At 44.8% G+C, this 20619-nt stretch overlaps 1 protein-coding gene across 1 annotated transcript in view; it reads right to left on the bottom strand.

The window, feature by feature from the left end:
- Nucleotides 1-1543: 1543 nt before the first annotated feature.
- The window catches only part of LOC143110454 (mannosyl-oligosaccharide 1,2-alpha-mannosidase IA-like), a 122532-nt gene continuing 103456 nt past the window's right edge, over nucleotides 1544-20619 (bottom strand). Inside the window, exons 6-12 of the mRNA XM_076273350.1 lie at nucleotides 19378-19501; nucleotides 18509-18605; nucleotides 12691-12806; nucleotides 10318-10537; nucleotides 7683-7855; nucleotides 6679-6794; nucleotides 1544-5445 (exon numbers count right to left, since the gene is read on the bottom strand). Coding sequence (XP_076129465.1) covers nucleotides 5316-5445; nucleotides 6679-6794; nucleotides 7683-7855; nucleotides 10318-10537; nucleotides 12691-12806; nucleotides 18509-18605; nucleotides 19378-19501 — 976 coding nt within the window. The 3' untranslated portion in view covers nucleotides 1544-5315. The remainder of the gene's footprint in view (nucleotides 5446-6678; nucleotides 6795-7682; nucleotides 7856-10317; nucleotides 10538-12690; nucleotides 12807-18508; nucleotides 18606-19377; nucleotides 19502-20619) is intronic.

Raw genomic sequence — 20619 nt, 5'->3', positions numbered from 1 at the left:
GGATTTTTAAAACACCGAGGTCAGGGGCGTCGCCAGAAATTTCGGGCACTTCAACCAACACACTTTTCCAAAATATTCCATTTTTTTTAGATGCACCTCAAGAGCCTTTTCCCAAATTGGCTTTGGATATTTATAGCCTACTGTACCCTGCTCCATCTGTTATTAAGAATGCTCTGCTTCTCCATCATCATTGGGAATGCTGCATTTATAAATTGCAGGGTCATAGGCTGCAGAGCTTGTAGGCTACCTTCTCACACACTTGGGACCCTTCACCTATCATTTCCCTGTATTCTCCTCTTTATCCTCAACTGCCTGATTTCTATATCCTGTGTCCTGTGTTGGATTGCTTAAAACAACACATCTCTAAATTACTGACCAATAATTTATATAATTTGACAATGTTACAGTATGTTTGGGCCATGTGATAATATCCATCACACCATTAATTATCCATCCTATATAACATTGATTGTGCTTCAGTTTCAGTGCAGGGGGGTCAGGTGCTCTCTCCAATGACACCAAAACATGTAGAAAGAGAAGAAAAACCTGCTGCATGAGAACAACTTTCGATTTGAGTGTAGCCTACCCTTCTGACTTTCTCTGCTGAGGTAATACGTGTAGGCCTACAATAAAACATTCACTGATACTTAGCCATTCTATTCCATTTCCCAGGTGCCCTATTGATTGGACAGGGGAGAGAGATGCTGTGTGCCACCTCTGGACAATAGCATTTCATTACGTAGCCTACTGGCTCTATAAATTGTTGGCATCCTTTCTAATGGGCCTCTGGCTTATTAGGCAGTCCGTTTAAACCCAGCTGGCTCCACGCCTGAGCGATTCTGGCGGTAGATCCCAGGGCCTTTGCCAGGGGTCCAGATTTATGATCATAGTTGAGCTGCATGGTTAAACTTCTGTTTGATTAGTCAGAAGCTGTACTCATATTTCAGTCACTGATGTAACATTTGACCTCTTTATTATAATTTTTTTATTTTTCAATGTGATTTCAGTGAGAAGTTTATTGACTGAATGTTGATATTGTAGTTATTGTGAACACCTACAATTTTCGCTGCTCGGTTGGCAGGTGATGGGTGATGGATTTGGCTGCTCGGTTGGCAGCTGCACTTTCCCTTGGTTTGTCACATAGCCTAATGAAAATTCCTCTTTAGTTTTATCTTTGTCCTTCACTGCGGTCTCTTGTCACTGTAGTCTCTGAGCTTGAGAAATTGCCAAGCCCTATTGAGTTGCATCACTATGTTACACCTGGTAATATGGCTACATTTTCCTCATCTATATTGAATCCTGCATTGACTATTGTTGGTTCTCAGTTTAATATGTAATGGTTTCTACTTCAATGGGATCAGCTATGCATAACCGGTGTAAGGGGCTCGCTGTTCAGCATCACAGAATGGTTTGAGGATCACTATGTACAGCTATATGGACCTGAAGATGAAAAACACACACAACATATTAAAACATTATTTTATTCAAAGTAGAATTATAACAAATATAGTTTATTAAAATTTTGCTGATAATTATTATTATTTATTCAATAAGATATGATTTTTATATAAATGTAGAATGGCATCATCTGCCAGAATGGAATATTTACATTAATAACAAGTGAAACATAAAAGTAAAGGAATTATTCCCCACAAAATTAATTGCATAAAACAAAAAATAAACTATGTGCAATGGAATGATTATCAGCAATATTGTACAGTTACATTTTCTGAGGTTGTTTCACAAAACATTAACAGATTCACAATAATTAACAGACCAAAAACAAAAGTAAAGAAACAAAACAAAAGTAACTGATAGTCAACACATTTTACCACAACTTTAAAATCAGAAACAAAATATTAGGACAGTCTTTTAAGCCAGCATACTGAAACGTAAAGCTAACACTCGTAGCGAGCTGTTGACTCTCACCAACACTGCATTACAACACCACTGAAGACGCGTACCAGCCAGCAAAACTAGAGATCCTCATGTCAAAAATCCTACTTTGGCTACAGAGACACGGCCATGTCAGTGTCTACAGCTTCACAGTGTATATAATCCCTCCCATACTGCAGTTCCAGTTAAACAAGTGGCCTCACACCCTTCACTTTCCCAACACTGTTACACAGTCTTTCAAAAGTGATAAAAGGAGTGTGCACACCCTAGTTACTATCTGGTATGACTACGATATACTGATTCCTCTGCTTATGATATGAGGGACTGCATGTTTATACTAAGGGTTTAACTCAGGCTTATGACACTCAGGACAAAACAACAGAGCTCCCATGGCTTGTGAACCAATTTCCCACAAGTCCTCAGTATTCGGAGATTAATGTAAGAAGGTGGCCGACCTGACTTGTCCTTATTGCACAATAGCGCCCCCTATCAGCAGCTGATTCACTCTGGAGTTGGAACACACTTAGCATTTTGGACCCACTTTGCACTGGTGCTGAGGGCCTTCACTGGTGGACTGAGACTGAGGCTTATTCCTAACAAGTGATATAAAGCGTATCAAAAGCCCAATCCTGACCTCTGTTTTACCGAGAAAGACGAAACACTCATTCTTTATCCTGGAGCTGCTGACGGGGGGGGGGGGCGCCTTTATCCTGCAGAGCAAGTGCAGATGTGTGCATGTGTGTGTGTTGTATCCTTGTGGTCAAGACCATTAAGGAATAACAACTCATTAATTTCATTATCAGTAACTGTACATGCCCCTGTCTGATACAGTACAATCACTGACGTTTTGCACATAACACTGTTTGTCTTACCCAAGCGTTCATTGCACATTGAGTGTGTATGTGAATGTCCATGTCCCCTAATTAGACGGGGGACCATGCCATGTCATGGCAAACCTGCTCTAGAGACAATCAATTACTCAGGATACAATATTTGTCCTCCATGATTGAACTAATCTGTGCATGAGGACGCCATGAATAAATGCATGTTTCCTGTGATGTTCCGGTGATGTTGGTTGTTTAATTGCAGCAGAAATAGGAAGTGTTGTAGTACAGTATTTTACAAAGAAATATGTATAAAAGTGTGTGTTTACTGTTTTCCATCCAGTGTAGTGCTGCTCTTTGAAATGTCCTTTCCTTGTCCCCCTTCATTATATTTCAACAGAAGGAAACATCTTGTGCTTTCTTGACTTGGTCTCACAAAAAAATCTTATTAATTCATTATTTTTCTCCCTCTATGTAATATCAGGATAGAAACGTTCATTCAGTTGTGCTTAGCAGGACAAAGGGTACTTTGGAGAACACAACAAAACCAAACCGAAAACTAACAAATAAAATGAAGACAAAATAAAATGTAGAACAGAAGACAAAGATAATCACAAGGCGAAATTACTTCCATTTCACATTTGGTGGTACATTCATTCATCTTATTTAATCCCGTTGATCTTCAACTGGCTATTTGGGGTGACTACAGCTTTTTGGCTTCACCCCTTCTGCCTCCCAGCCAGAAGTAAAAAAAAAAAAAAAAAAAAAAAGAGGAAAAACAACCTCTTCAGTGTAGTGCCAGGAGTGGGCCTAGTTCCCCCAAATGACCCCTGGGCACTGTGAAGAAAACGGCTTTCATAGTCACAACACCATAAAATAAATTAAGGTTGAATTAAAGCATTTTTTTTTTTTATACAAAAGCTACAGGTTGATGAATGTCCCTGTCTGGCCCCCCATTAGATAAACAACAACATTAACAACAACAAAAGCAAAACAAGGAGTTAATTTTTCCATCCTCTCTCTCTTTCTTAATCATGAAATAATGACAGATAAAGATTAGCTCGCTAGCGGAAAAACTACGGAAGCGGAAAGAAACAGCGTCATGGAGACAAAATGGTTGATGGTATGTCAATAGAAGTGGTTCAGTCTCTATTGTGCCTCCCCTCATCCAAACCATAACCTCAGAAGGAAATAATCTCAGAAGGAAATGATACGGGGAGTTGTAAACATGTCTGCATTTCTGAGAGGGAGAGAGAGAGAGAGAGAGAGTGTGTGTGAGAGAGAGGCATGAAGTGAGGGAGGGAGAGATGGAATGAAAGAAAGAGACACAACTCCTTGTGTGCAATCTCTTCTTAAACTCCCTTGCAGTTGACGCCAAACGCAAAAGGTCACTAAGAGTGGCCGAGTGCCAGATGATAACTGCATTCAGAAAAAAAAAAAAGACAGACAAACAAAAACCTCACAACAATGACAACACAAGCGAATCCCAGTTCATTTCCGCTGGGAATAAATAAATTAACATTTTGAGCCATTTCTGAGATTAAAAAGGCACTATTTGACTGGAGACCACTACAGAGATGGGGTTGAAGAAAAGTAAAAACAATATGTCTGACAAGTCTGCCCAAAGCAAAGTCCTCCGAGATCCTCATAAGTAGCTTTTAGAAAGCCAACACTTTGGAACACAAGGAAAACGGAGACCTTGAAAGGTCAAGCTGATGGACTCCAAAACCAAACCAAAACAAGCAAACAAATAAACAAACAAACAAGAGCCACAACAAACAAAGATCCCCCACCCTTAGGAAAACAAAGATAGCTTCAAAACGACAACCAAAGACACAACACATTATGAAGCCTTGAATCCTGTATGGTTTACACAAACAGAAAGTGTGTGTACTGTATGTGTGTGTGTGTGTGTGTGTGTGAGTGAGTGAGTGAGTGAGTGAGTGAGTGAGTGAGAGAGGGAGAGAGAGAGAGAGAGAGAGAGAGAGAGAGAGAGAGAGAGAGAGAGAGAGAGAGAGAGAGAGAGAGAGGAGAGAGAGCGTGAGATTAATTAACAGCCCAAAAGGTCTCCTCACAGAGGAGGTATGGATTTCTTGGACCTCTTCCAAAATGAAGCCCAGAGTCAGGACTTGGTTGAAGTGTGGGGAGGAAAGGTTGTGGTGGACGGAATGGAGCGAGGGGTCAGGGGTCAGAAGAAGGGGCAGCATGCAGACCTCCAAAGACCCTCCACACACCCAGAGTTGTCAGGGTGGATCTCCATGGAGCAAAGAGTGTCAGGGTGGATCTCCATGGATCCAAGAGTGTCAGGGTGGGCCTAAGAGGTTAGAGTTGGGGGCCCAAGAATGCTTCAGGTTGAGCCCTTGAATTACAGACTGGCTCTGGGGGACAGACTTGAGGGTCAGATCCGCAGCCATGCCATCCCGCCAGAGGTCACAGATCTCAGATCCACAAGTGGACAGAGGGGGAGGAGGAGGAGGGTGTATGTGTGGCTCACAGGTACCCTAACCCTCTGCCCCACTCCACCCACTAACGGAGGTGTCCTTGGGATGTCTGGCTAAGTTCCATCTTGGGTCAGAGGTCAGAGGCCATGGCTGGTTACTCCACCTCGTTGGCCTGATTGCTGCTGAAGTCCTTCTTGATGATGGGAAGAGGGTGGGCTTCTGTGTTGAACACCCAGTGCTCAAACGGCAGGTGGTCGTCCTCGGAGAACAACAGATACAAGTACCTGAGGAAGGGAGAGAGAGAGAGAGAGAGAGAGAGAAAGAGAGAATATCAGAATGGACTTTAAAACATTGTGTGTGTGTGTGTGTGTGTGTCTAAATGAATAAACCAGTGTAGTCAGCATTCTTTCATCGCTTAGTGTTTTGTGTACACGCCTTCAATAACCTGCAAACCATAACATTTTCAGCAAAACTTATTCATCCATTACAGTGTTTGTGTGTGTGTGTGTGTATATGTGTGTGTGTGCGTAACTGCTCTAATGGAAACGGAAGCACAGACAATTAAAGAGGCGATGCTAGCTAGACTGTTCCTACCCAGCCACCCCTCTCCAATTCCCACCGCCTCCACTGCAATACCATCAATCAGATTTACCCCACACAGACACACACACACACACACACACACACACACACTACTGTGGACAGACTGCCACTCTTGTGCTGCTGTGGCTTACTGAGACTAAACACACACACACACACACACACACACACACACAGTGTTGTAGGCCATGTGGCTATGTGAATGACTGGTACTGTGATTCTCATCTCTAACATAGCCTTGGGGAAAGCTTCGCGCAAACACACCCACCGAGACATTAATACAATCGCGCACGCAAAGAAACACACACACACACACACACACACACACGCAAAGGCCATGGGGAAGTGTGAATGAGATGCACTGTCTTTCTCCAGCGAAGCCTTGTAGAGGAAGCCTGCTGTTTTCCCATTATCTGCCTGTGTGTAGGTAATGCAAGCGCCCCGAGTGTGAGTGTGAGAGTGTGTGTGTGAGAGAGAGATAGAGAGAGAGTGTGTGGGTGTGTGTGTCTGCAGTAAATACTATCCATCACACACTGAGTCTACCCAGCCTGCACACACACAGCAGGAGAGGCCACCGCAGAGGATGTAGGAACACAGCAGAGAGGACACACACACACGCACACACACACACACACGCGCACACACACACACACACACACACACACACACACACACACACACACACACACGCACACACACACACACGCACAGCCGAAAACAGCAGGCTAGGGATGCTGGCTTAAAACGTCATTACTTCTCTCCGCAGGTTCCGAGGCTGATGGGAAACATAACTTGAGTCCTGCTGTAGCACTTCTTAATAAAGAGATAACCTGTATGTGTGTGTGTGTGTGTGTGTGTGTGTGTGTGTGTGTGTGTCTGTGCGTGTGTCTGTGCATCTGTGTGTGTGTGTGTCTTACTTGAGCGTTTCTGCCAGGTAGAAGCTCTGCTGCACGTCGTCATAGTTGGGGTTAGAGGCGTAGACGTCCCTCACACCACTGTAGCCCCCCTCCACCCTACAGTGCTGCTCCAGAGCCTGAGAGAGAGAGAGGGATGGATGAATGGAGAGAGAGAGAGGGGGGGAGGGAGAAGAAACAAGAGAGACAGGAAACAGAGATTAGGAGATGAATAAAAACACATACCCCAACACACACACACACACACACACACACACACATGCACACAATACTTTTTCTTGCTGAGTGTGGTGGTCATTTTTCTCCTGCGTGCTTCCTCTCCCACTCCTTTCTCTTCGCACCCTGCTTGTCTCTGTTGGACTACTAGAGGAGTGATGGATCGCTTCTCTCCATTCTGCACCCTCTGTTCTCTCAGACTCCATTCATCTCGCTGTTCACTTCCCTATGCATGACTCCCAACACCAAATGCACTTAAGATTTACAGTCTGTTTAAAGAATTGATGTAGCCAAGGCTTTGTGTTTGTGAGAGCATGTGAGGTTTTTGAGTTTGTGTATGTGTGTGTGTGTGTGTGTGTGTGGAAGGGTGCCAATTCTGTCACACACTCTTTTAATCCTCAGGTTTTGTGGCTAACAGATGTAACACTGTTTTCTTGGTCCTTCTCCCATTCTTGTTTCTCTCCTTGTACTCTCCTGATGGGATTTATTTTGTGTATTTGCAATCTTTCTCTCTCCATCTTTCTTTCTCTTTCTCTCTCTCTCTCTCTCTCTCTCTCTCTCTCTCTCTATGAATGTGTGAGTGAGTTTGTGTGTATATGTGTTAGGGTGTGTGTTTGTGTATGTTTGGGTGTGTGTATATGTGTGTGTGAAAGAGAGAGAGAGAGAGAGAGAGAGAGACAGGAGTCTGTGTGTGTGCCTGTGTGTGTGTGTCTCTGTGTGTGTGTGTTTTTGTGTGTGTGTGTGTGTGTGCCTGTGCCTGTGTGTGTGTGTGTGTGTGTGTGTGTGTGTACCTGCACAGCCTCCCAGCCCCACTGCCTGTATTTGGGGTCGTGGGTGAACCTCCACATGTACATGTAGGTCTCGATGACCTCCGGCCGCAGGATGAAGTACTTCTCATTCTGACGCGTGGCGATGGCCTCCACACCCCCGTCAAAGCGGAACGCCTCCGGACCCAGCTTCAAATCTGGAGAGAGAGAGAGAGAGAGAGAGAAAGAGAGAGAGGATATCAGAATGGACTTTAAAACATTGTGTGTGTGTGTTTGCGTATATGTGTGTGTGTGTATGTGTGTGTATACGTGTATAATATATAGCAGTGTTTCCCAAACTTTTTTTCTGGGGACCCACTTTTAAAAAATTACAGACCATCGCGACCCATTTGACTTAAATCTACCCTGCAACCACCAATATTGCTTTAGGCCACAGGTTCTCCAGCTTTTCTATGCCTTCCCCAACCATACATAGCTATAGGATCTTTATAGATAGATCCTGCTTTGAACACGGTTGTGTATTTTGAGCACCATCAGCATGAAAAGTTGGAAATGACTACTGAAAAGATAAGTTTTAATGCGCATCCGAGAGTTTGGGGAAATTATCGCATGTTGCGCAGTCGTCATTCGTCTGCATATAAGCTGTTCCTGTATTTCTAAAACAATGTTGTAGGCTAAGTTGCGTTGCAGACAAATGGGTTCATAACACTGTGGACATCAATTCCGATGTAAACAGCAAATAACTCAAGTCGTTATATTGTTTTGTTGTATTATATTATATTCTATAGTCGTATCAGAACAAGAGGCTTTTGCGCAATATAGCCGGAAGAATGCGCCTTTACTTTGGAGTTAGCGAGGTAGAAAACGAGAGGAATAGTGTGTAAAATGTCCATTTAAATTGTAGCCTAATATAATGCACTGTTGTGCATTTTAAATCAGAAATAAGAATGTGAGGAGTTGCTATTAATTTTAAAGATTGCATCTACAATCGAAACTATCTACATGCAAATTGAATGGCCTTATGTCCGGTCTATGGATGTCTGCTTTAGTTGACAGCACGGTCACTAGATTTTAATCAGTAAAGTTGAGGAGCTGGTATCTGTTAATGTTCGTGCAAATAGGCGGATTCATGTCCCTTGTAGTTTGCAACTGCGAGGTACATGGCAGGCGCCCCACAGAACGGTTTCATTTTGAGAGGTAGATATCCATGCTCTGGCTCCCCCTCTGCGATGCGTTCGTCCCCCAGTTCCATGCGCCAGTTTCATGAGCTTTTATGACAAAACCGTTACTGTGGTAGTTAACAAACTACATCCTAATAGAAAACTGTTAGCTTTCCTAGTATCAAATGACAAATGGTATCAGTTAGGCCTATAACACAACATAAATTGTGCTGGCGACCCAAATAAAATCTCCTGCGACCCACCCGTGGGTCGCGACCCAGACTTTGGGAAACACTGGTATATAGGATATTAGGTGCATATATTTTCAGCAGAGCAGACACTAACCCTCCAAGATTTTTGTAAAAGTACAAAGTATCTGTTGACAGATAGGGGAGAGTAGATCTATCAGGATTAGAGACTGATATGGAAAAGGTGTTCAGATGTGTCCTGATAATCCCTGTCTGGAGAGTAGAATCCCATATTCTATCAGGATTAGAGACGGATATGAAAAAGGTGCTCAGATATGTCCTGATAATCCCTATCTGTAGAAGAAACACTTAGGACAGGTTACTGTGGCACATTCGTCTGCTGCTGTGAAGCTTTCCCACGTGTATCAAGAATCATGTGCAGAAGAGCAACTGACCAAAAGCATCAAAGTTGTTGTCATCAAGAATTCAATTAATTCCAATGGAATAAACACTAGCACAAGAACAAAGGTTCTCATAGAGGAGGAATGACTGAAGATCATATTCTGGTCTTTGCGGTAAGCCAGAGCTGATCGGAGAGCAGTCAAGCAAGTGATCTCAAAAGCTTCGGGGGATTAGTAGTGGTATCCTATTATAACAATTTACTTCAGTTGCTGACATGAGGAAGATAAAAGCAAAAACTGGCTAATATTTATTAGCCTTGTGCAGCATCAATTGTGCTAAAGAATAATATTAACATGCCAGTGTGTGTGTGTGTGTGTGTGTGTGTGTGTGTGTGTGTGTGTGTGTATGCGTGTATCTGTGTGGGTGAGTAAGAGTGTGTTTGTATGTGTGTAAATATTTGTGTGTGTGTGTGCGTGTGACTGACTGGTATGTGCGTACGGCTCACGGGTGATCTCGGCGTGTGTGTGTGTGTGTGTAAAACTGACTGGTGCGTGCGTAGGACTCGTGGCAGGTGCGGGTGATCTCAGCGTGTGTGTGTGTGTGTGTGTGTGTGTGTGTGTGTGTGTGTGTGTGTAAAACTGACTGGTGCGTGCGTAGGACTCGTGGCAGGTGCGGGTGATCTCGGCGTGTGTGTGTGTGTGTGTGTGTGTGTGTGTGTGTAAAACTGACTGGTGCGTGCGTAGGACTCGTGGCAGGTGCGGGTGATCTCAGCGTGTGTGTGTGTGTGTGTGTGTGTGTGTGTGTGTGTGTGTGTAAAACTGACTGGTGCGTGCGTAGGACTCGTGGCAGGTGCGGGTGATCTCGGCGTGTGTGTGTGTGTGTGTGTGTGTGTGTGTGTGTAAAACTGACTGGTGCGTGCGTAGGACTCGTGGCAGGTGCGGGTGATCTCGGCGGCCAGCTCCATGTGGTGACCCGTCTGCTGGTCAGGAGCTCCATCGGCGCCCAGCGCGATCATGCCGCCGGCGAAGCACGTCAGGTGGCCCATCTTGTGCTCCAGCAGACCGCCCTTCCACTCCGCTATGTAGGTCAGACCGCCGCTGGACTTGCGGATCAGGTTCTTCTCTATGGCCTGGGAGTTAAGTAAGTAAGTAAGTCACTTTTATTTATATAGCAAATGTATCCATGCACAGAGTGCAACCCAAAGCGCTCCACACACAAGACATTGACACAAAAGACAAAATATGCCAGACAGAGCGGCATAGCAACCCGTGACACCAAGACATAAACAAACAAATTTACAAAATAACAAATGACACACAAGACAAAAGATGCCGGACGGAGCCTCCGGACTTGCGGATCAGGTTCTTTTCTGATGGCCTGGGAGGTGGAGGGAGAAGGGGAGAAAGAAATAGACAAATGGGATTATATGAGCAGACAGATGAACATAGACCTGGAAACAGACACACAGCGATTTCAGAAATATAGAGAGAGGCGGATATGGAGACAGACATGGAGAAAGGACGAGAGAGGAGGATAACTGAAGGAGTAAGGGATAAGAATGGACAAATATAGGAAGAACGAGAGAGGAGAACTGAAGGAGTAAGGGATAAGAATGGATAAATAGAGAAAGAGAAGAAGAGATGAGAGTAACAGAAAGAGAGATGGGGAGAGAGATGGGGGATATGCATTCAGTGATAGGATAGGATTTGCTGATGCCGTTTGTCAGGAGGGCAAGTTGAGCAGCTAAAGGCTCTCCCTTTTCCATCACAGAAAGTTCAGAGCTCCTTTTTTAAGTTTGATTTCCATTTAGGCCACTGTGGATCTCTGCTCCGGCTAACCCACACGCCACTGTGGAGCTCTGCTCCGGCTAACCCACACGCCACTGTGGAGCTCTGCTCCGGCTAACCCACACGCCACTGTGGAGCTCTGAGAGGGAAGTGTTAGAAACGCCAGTCTAATTGGTGTGGCTTACTGTAAGTAAAGGAAGAAAAAAAATAATAAAAGAAAAAAAACAGTGTAATGTTCTATACTGATTATTATCATTACTATTATTATGCCAATAAGTACAGAGGGCTGATTGTGACTGTGGCTTCTTAATTGCACAACACATGATGTGATGAATTAGCAAAACCCTTGTTAAATCTAAGGAATAAAAAATAGAATGACTACTCAATTTGTTTTTTTTTTTTTTTTTTAAAAAAGATTTGTTTTTTGGCAGGGAAGAAACTGAGTAATTAGAAACTATTATGAATGATATTTAGTTAGAGGAAACACATTGAAACACACACACACACGCACACACACACACGCTCTGTGCGATGAAGAATGTAATTTCCTCCAGGCCGATGACACACAGCTTTCACTGGGTTATTAGATAAGAGCAGACGACTAGCGGCCATGCTGAGCACCAGCAGATGCACAAGTACATAAGTGTGCGTGAGTGTGTGTGTACACTTATGTCTCATGTGACTTCAATAAAATCGTGTGTGTGTGTGTGTGTGTGTGTGGGGGGTGTGTGTGTGTGTGTGTGTCCTGTTTAAAACCTTCTTGGGCTCAAGTTTCAGTCACAGTGCTGGTTCCTGATAAGCCCACTCCCGTTAGCCAACACACACACACACACACACACACACACACACACACACACACCCACACACACTCACACACACGGTTCCTCAGGGCCTGCCGGTGCTGCCTGTGTGTATGTTAACTCCTCACAGATCTCTGGCCATGTTCTGAAGGCACGCTGGTTTACTTTGTGTCTGGCTGCGCTAGAATGTTCTGGAAAGGCCGGCCGAGGCTGTGTGGAGGGGGGTTATTCTATAGGCCATGGGGGACCGCTGTTCAAAGCTGCCATGCCGCAGACTAAGAGGGTAGTGCAACTATGTGGAACACTGATAAACATCACACACACACACACAGGCGCACACACACACATATGTAGAGTACGCACAAACACATACACACACACACAACTGGTGGGAGAAGTAGTGAAAGAGGTTATAGCAGTGGGCTGGTGTGTGGTGTGTGTGTGTGTGTGTGTGTGTGTGTGTGTGTGTGTGTGTGTGTGTGTGTGTGTGTGTGTGTGTGTGTGTTTTCATGTGTATGTATGCATCTCTCAGCATCTGCCTTTGAGCAGGAAAGTGCCGGTGCTTGAAAACTGTATCCTGCAGGAGTTTGCATTTCAACCTGAGTAGGCTTGAGATCTGGTGCCAAGGAGGGTCAGGATGCTGGCAGGTAAAGCTTGTGTGTGTTTGTGTGTGTGTGTGTGTGTGTGTGTATTACCTGGAGAGCATCGTAGTAGAGTTTCTTCCCCTCCTCGTCCGATTTGTCAGACATGATCCAGGCCTTTAGCAGATATTCATAGAAGCTGTCTCCCAGTCCACCCACTGATACATGATCTGTAACACACACACACAGAAAATAAAATGTTAGTCATGTTGCCATAGTAACCCTGAACTGGGAGAGTGTGTGATTGTGTGTGTGTGCATGTGTGTGACTGAGTGACAGATGCTATAATCTCTCTCTGCCTGTCTGTGTTGGGGATGTTAAATGTCAGCTCCCTGAATGCACATCCATGCAAACTGATCGGTGACAAAACGTATGCGCGCGCACACACAAACACACACACTCACACCCTACACATGTGGGATTTATGAGGAGTTTCTTTACTCTTCTTTTCCTTTTCATTCTATTTGTCCTACTTCCCTTGTTTATATTCACTACCCCATATTCTTTCTTTCTCTCTCTCTCTCTCTCTCTCTCCATTTCTCTCTCCCTCCATCTCTCCCTCTCTCCCCCTGGTGTCCAATGAGCTCAGTGTGAGGGATGAGTGTGAGGTGTCTGTTGTGTTTGCAGTCACACTGATGCCGGCGCTCCCTCATCCATATTTATTCCTCATTAGTGGCCGGCGCTCGTTTGGACTGATAGAGATTAGCCGTCAGCCGCAATTACTAGGACAGCGCTAGCCGGCATGCCCAGCGCAGCCGCCACCGCTGCCGTAGCTGCCTAACCAGAACCTGAAGAGAGATGGGGAGCATATATCTTCCTCCTGTCACATAGCACAGCACCACCTAAGGGTAGGAGGTCATACGTTTAGATTGTGAGCTTAATTGCAATCAGTAAGGCAGACGTACACACAATAGCGATTTGTACCAGCCGGCCTGCTAGTTAAGGAAATATATGAAATGGTTCAACATGGAATCATGGAATTCGGTCATAGCAGTGGGGCTTGATGTGAAAACAATCATGGACTTTGCCTTTAAGGTCACAGCCATGGGGTTTAGTGTAAAGGCAATCATGGACTTTGCCTTTAAGGTCAAAGCAGTGGGGTTTAGTGCAAAGGCAATTATGGACTTTTCCTTTAAGGTCATAGCAGTGGGGCTTGGTGTAAATGGACTTTGCCTTTAAGGTTTGGTGTAAAGGCATCCCTGCTGGAGGCTGAGAGGCTAATTGCCCTGCTGCAGGAGGATGAGAGGCCAACTGCCCTGCTGCAGGAGGATGAGAGGCTAACTGCCCTGCTGCAGGAGGATGAGAGGCTAACTGCCCTGCTGCAGGAGGATGAGAGGCTAACTGCCCTGCTGCTGGGGCTGATGGGCTTATCAGTGGGAAGGACAGGTAACACATCCCCACCCACCGTCTAACACACACATCCCCATGGTGCCCTGTTAGGGGGTGGCTGGGCTGGACAGTGTGTGTTTATGTGTGTGTGTGTGTGTGTTTATGTGTGTGTGTGTTTATGTGTGTGTGTGTATGAGTGTGAGTGAGAGAGAGTTAGTCTAGAGACAGCGCGAGACAGAAATTTCTCAGTGGAGCACTAGTGGTAAAGAGGCCGTCAGGCGTAACGATGATGGCAGAAAGAAGGTCTGTGTGTGTGTGTGTGTGTGTGTGTGTGTGTGTGTGTGTGTGTTGGGGGGAAGCTCTCTGCCTTGTCCTCCTGATTCCAGTATAAATGTGATGGCCATATCGAGATGGGATATGGATGGGACAGGAGGCATATCTGAAGGACAAGAAGGCTATTTATAACAGAGTCCCTTTAATGAGCAACCACACGAGGGCCACACAGAACACAACCAGCAGGGAGAGAGAGAGAGAGTGAGGATGGATGAAGGAAAAGAGAGAGAAAGAGATAAAGATGAGTGAAAGTGAGAGGGAGAGAGAGAAGAGGAACAGAAAGAGAGGGAGAGAGATGGAGAGAAAGGAGAGATGGAGAGAAAGAGAAGTTAAGCCTGACCGCATCTATACGAGGAGGCCGATGGCTGGCAGCGATCCCCTCTGAAGTCATGGAGTAAAATGGAAGCAAGGCCTGACATGTGTCTTACCCTATATATGAGTGAAGGAGGAGTGTGTGTATTTATGTGTGTGTGTGTGTGTGTGAGAGACAGATGTCTATTTCCATGAGGCGTCCGGCCTGTGCCATCATCCTCGGCCCCCTGAGGCGAGCCTGTCATGCCACATCATCCTTGATTTATATTCAAAAATAGAGCCGCCACCGCCGCCGCTGCGGTCCTCATGCCAAGCGGCCTGATGCAACAACTTTTATGCGCTTGCAGATTGCTTGAGCAACTAACACCACTGTTTGATGTGGTCTCTTGGTGGGTCTCTCGCAAGTCTAGACTGTTGTCCTGGTGCTGTGATCTCACTCTTGAATGTGTTAAAAGATCACGCACCACGGCTAGCCCCTGCCACCGCTTTACAAAGTGGGTCAGCTTGGATTTCGCTGCTTTACATCCGTGTGAAGTAAAATGGCGTTCAGGATATTAATATTCAGTAGGTGATACGGGATATACGCTCTGGTGTAGTTGCATGAGACAAAGGTCTCTCTATCTCTCTCTTTCTCCCTATCTCTCTCTCCCTCTTTTCTGTCTCCCTCACTCTCTCTATTCTGTCTCCCTCAATCTCTCTCTCTTTTTCTCCCTCTCTTTTCTGTCTAAAGAAATTTCCTCAAAACTGTTTTTCACCTCATAGCGGCGGATGCCCTTCAAATTGTAAATGTATCACTGCTGTCTGGCACTTATCCTAAGTCACTGAAAACAGCTGTTGTAAAGCCACTTCTCAAGAAGAATAACCTGGATGCCTCCATGCTGAACAATTACAGGCCCATATCCAACCTACCTTTTATTGGCAAAATTATTGAAAAAGTAGTCTTTAATCAATTAACCACCTTCCTAACATCAAATGGGTATTTTGATTACTTTCAGTCTGGTTTTCGGGCAAATCACAGCACTGAAACAGCTCTCATTAAAGTTTCCAATGACATACGCCTCAACACAGATTCAGGTAAAACATCAGTCCTAGTGCTACTGGACCTTAGTGCAGCATTTGACACTGTTGATCACAATATTTTACTACACAGACTAGAACACTGGGTTGGATTTACAGGCATAGTAATCAGCTGGCTAAAATCAGCTTCTTTGTTGCCATCGGAAACTGTACCTCAACACCAACGTCCTTGACCTGTGGTGTTCCCCAAGGGTCGATCTTGGGGCCACTATTATTCAACCTCTATATGCTCCCACTTGGACAAATCATCCAAAATAATTTGATTTCATATCATAGCTATGCAGATGACAGAAATTTACTTAGCTCTGTCACCAAATGACTATGGTCCTCTTGAATCTATGTGTCAGTGTATAGAACAAATCAACACCTGGATGTCTCAATATTGTATTCAGCTGATGTCAAAACATGACTTAGAAAAACTCATTCATGCATTTATCTCCAGCATGGTTGATTACTGCAATGGACTGTTCACAGGCCTTCCTAAAAAACTATTAAACAGCTTCAGGTGATACAAAATGCAGCAGCTAGGATTCTAACAAAAACTAAAAGAACTGACCACATTACTCCAATTCTTAAGTCCTTGCAATGGCTTCCAGTAGCCAGTAGCCAGTAGACTTCAGTCAAGGGTTTTCGCTGCTTCTTCGCCGGCTCTGCCATTATACACATGTTTTCAACAATCGCTAGCGTTTCGTTAGCCTGCCTCTGTGCTCCGGATGTAGGACTGCTTTGGTCGGCGGGTACGATAGGCCTACACTGAACTTGCAAGCGGGATATTCTTCCTACAGGCAGTAGGGGCGGGCGAGAGAGTCTTCATTAGCCCTGTAATGAGTCATTTAACCATATACCGACTTACGAAGATGAGTAATTAACACGAAAACGTTGCCTGGTGTCCCTTTAAAGCACTATTGCTTGTTTATAAATCAGTAAATGGAGCAGGACCTAAATACCGATCAGACATGCTTCAGCAGTACACACCTTCTCGTCCTCTCAGGTCCCAGGTGAAAAACCTGTTAGTAAAACCTACTGTTAGAACTAAACATGGTGAGCTCAGCTCTGGAACCAACTTTCGGATGACATCAAAAAGGCCCCAACTGTAGCCAGTTTTAAATCTAGGCTTAAGACCAAACTGTTCTCAGATGCTTTCTGCTAACTGCGCCGAGTTACAAATTCTGAATCTGCCTTGATAATTATTCTACCTAGTCTTTTATTACTTTTTTACTACTTTTGCCTTTGTTTTTGCTTACTAATTATTCTTTATTTTTAAATGATTTTAACTTGTGTTTTATGTTTTCTTTTTATTATGATATTTACCTTTTGAACTATTCTTTGACTATATTACCCTTCTATGATTTTATTTGTTATTATTGTTTGGTTTTGTTTATGTAAAGGACATTGAATGACCTCTGTGTATGAAATGCGCTATATAAATAAACTTGACTTGACTTCTCCCTCACAACTCTCTCTTCTGTCTCCCTCTCTCTCTCTCTCTCTCTCTAGCTCTCTCACACACACAAGCACACTTCTGATGACTTTAAATAAAGGTGGTATGATCTTGGAGAGGGACACAGGCATGACCCTCTCTGCTTCCTGTAGAGTTAGTCAGAGGGAAGCACCACAGAGCCAGAGACAGCAAGACGGCCGAGAATCCAAGCGAGACACGACAGAGATGATGGGGTGAAAGATTACAGAGACGGATGAGAGAACGCGGAGAGAGTGATATGGCAGAGAGATGAGAGCGAGCGAGCGAGGGATGATGGAGTGAGAGACTATAGAGAGATATCTGTTAGAGATGACAAGAGACCTGAACGAGAGAAGATGGTTCGGAGAGAGAGAGAGAGAGAGAGAGAGAGAGAGGCAGATGAAAGAAGCGATGGTAGAGTGAATGACAGAGTGAAATATGGCAGAGGGAGAGATATGGAGGCAGTGAGGGAGTGGTGGAGAAAACACAGATGGGGAAAACAGAGATGAGGTAAAACAGAGATGAGGTAAAACAGAGATGAGGTAAAAACAGTGTTAAGTTTAGTCTCAGGGAGGGGATAAGGTCAGAGGAAAAAAACACAAACACATCACTGACAAAGTGGATATGGGGCGAATATTCGTCAGTGGATATGGGGTGGGTATGTCAGTGGGTATGGGGCGAATATCTGTCAGTGGGTATGGGGTGGATACGTCAGTGAGTATGGGGCGGATACATCAGTGGGTATGGGGCGGATATGCCAGTGGGTATGGGGCCTAGCACATGTGAAGACAAGCATTAACAGAACCTGCTCATTAGAGAGAAACGGAGAGAGAGAGCAGGAGATAAAGAAAGATGGGCCGGGGAGAAGGAAGTGAATGAGGAGGAAGTGAATGAGGAGGAAGTGGATGAGGAGGAAGTGAAGTAGAAGTCATTCTAAACATTCTCAGGTGAATTAGATTGGGGCAGTGCAGCAGTACCTGAATTTGTTCAACAGCAGAAGAGGGGACATTATGACTGCACAGTGTGTGTCTCATGTGTGTTCAGCTACCTATAGCACATGCAAAAGAGTGAAATACTGTACAATGATTAATTGTGTGTGTGTGTTTATGTGTGTGTGTGTGTGTGTATGAGTGTGAGTGAGAGAGAGATAGCCTAGAGACGGCGCGAGACAGATAGTTCTCAGTGGAGCACTAGTGGTAAAGAGGCCGTCAGGCGTAACGATGATGGCAGAAAGAAGGTCTGCGTGTGTGTGTGTGTGTGTGTGTGTGTGTGTGTGTGTGTGTGTGTGTGTGTGTGTGTGTGTGTGTGTGTGTGTGTGTGTGTGTGTGTGTGTGTGTGCGTGCGTGTTAGCATGCTACTTACGTTGACCCCACTGGCCGCTGTTGGGATTCAGGTAGTTGGGGTACAGCCCTCCTGAGGGCTTATCCAGCCGGTTGAGAACTTTCCGGATGTTCATGACCTGCAGAGAGCAATACGATGATGGTCAGAGCTACTCGCAACCTCTATACTGAGTACAGCACAGAGTACAGCTGTCAAATCTCAGGCCTAAAAACTCATTATAACAAAAATGATAATACATTTTATTTGTAACGCACTTTACATTCACAAAGAATCTCAGTGCTACAGGTTTAAAAAAAAATGCCATTAAAAATAAGTATACAATTCTACATAAAACAGAAAACCCTCAACAGAAAATGCTCTACTGCCAAGAGAGAGAGAGAAGAAGAGATCAAAACACTACATACATCTGCTCTCTTTCAACACATCCATTACACTTTCAACCAGCATGAACTGCAGCCCAGTCGACACTAGACATGTTGTACAGCATCCTGTACAGCATGCTGTCCCTGCATGCTGTACGGGATGTGCAGGGACTGTATGACTGTGCTAAATGACTGTATGACTGTGCTAAAGGGTAGCTGCTGGCAATGCTGTGCAACCTTTTATTTTACTGCTATTTCTAGTGTGTGTTCTTTAGTGTTCTAGAGTGTTCTTTAGGGTGGGAGTGTCGGAACTACAATAACAGCTCTTTAAAATGAAGTGAAAGTGACAGCCCAGGTGCCTCCTAAGAGCCCTGCTTCAGACTGCTCCAAACCTTCCATTTTCATTCATTTATAGGAGTCAGACAGAGGTTCTGCCTGTGTGTGTGTGTGTGTGTGTCTGCTGTCTTTGTGTAGACCAGGCCAGGTGTGCCGTCAGGTGTGTGTGTTTGACAGGTGCCCTCTGCTCACCTTCTCGGCGAAGACGGGGTTTCCAGACAGTTTGCTGAGGTGCATGAACTCCAGGTGCAGCGTGCCGTACTCCGCCAGGATGCTGCTGCCGCCAGACGCCCACGGCCAGTTACGTCCGATACCACTGCACATACCACACACACACACACACACACACACACACACACACACACACAGAGAGAGAGAAAAAGAGTCAGCTTATCAGCTTATTATCAAACTCACAGGTAAATATTAAAATTAAATTAAATTTAAATTAAAATGTAAACCATGTCACTCAGGGCCTGCCCTAGGTCATGCTGGCATTACATAAAATAAACCAACTCCAAGTCTATACAAAAGGAAAGCAATAGATAGACTATCTATGGTGGGAAGAGCTACCTCCATTCACACATGGTTATAGCCACTGTCAAGACTATTGTTCTGCGCCATGACATTTTCAAAGCCAAGCCTCTCCCTGGCTGGAGGGTGGACACAGTGGTGTGTGTGCGAGTGTGTGTTTGGTGTTTGGTGTGTGTGTGTGTGTGTGTCCATCAGGGCGAAGCGTGGGAACACATGGGCCTCTAAGGGAACTGTGATTACACAAGGGCTAAATCAGGACTAATTAGCTGTCAACTCATAATCTACTACACACAGCTTGCTGCTCTCCATGTCTCAATAAACACACACACACACAGCATCCATGTTTCAATAAACGCACACACACACACACGCACTGCACTCTATGTTTCAATAAACACACACACACACACACACACACACACACACACACACACACACAGACACACCAATATGTAAACAACCGGAGTGCTGTACAACCTAATTTCAACACAAAGTGTGATGATCCATTGTGCGCCCTGGATTGCAGTCTAATAACCTGTCAGCTCTCCCAGCTGACACCATAACACACACCTGCTCATAACATACACACACGCACGCACACACACAGGCACACACATAACACACATGAGTGCCCATTCACAACCAACACAGACGGAGCCGGTGGGGGAAGGCTTTCTCCATACAGGTTATTCAGACAGCAGTTGTGACAGCAGACAACACACGTGCTGTTGCTGCTGTGAGTTTGTGTGTGCATGTGTGTGTGTGCGACTGTGCGTGTGTGTTTAATAGAGAAGGATTTTATAATCACACATATTGTTTTATAATTCTGTTATTTTATGTTCTGATGTTTTCAAAATCTATTGTTAACCTGAGTCCGCCAGATGGATTGCTTCGCATTTGCTC

The sequence above is a fragment of the Alosa pseudoharengus genome, unplaced genomic scaffold (genome assembly GCF_046254945.1).
Source record: "Alosa pseudoharengus isolate Yale_2024_CS ecotype anadromous, Long Island Sound unplaced genomic scaffold, YU_APseudo_1.1 YU_APseudo_1.1_scf_7, whole genome shotgun sequence".
NCBI classification, from domain to species: domain Eukaryota; kingdom Metazoa; phylum Chordata; class Actinopteri; order Clupeiformes; family Clupeidae; genus Alosa; species Alosa pseudoharengus.
Note: the sequence above shows the minus strand (reverse complement) of the source record. Positions and strands in the feature narration are given on the sequence as shown.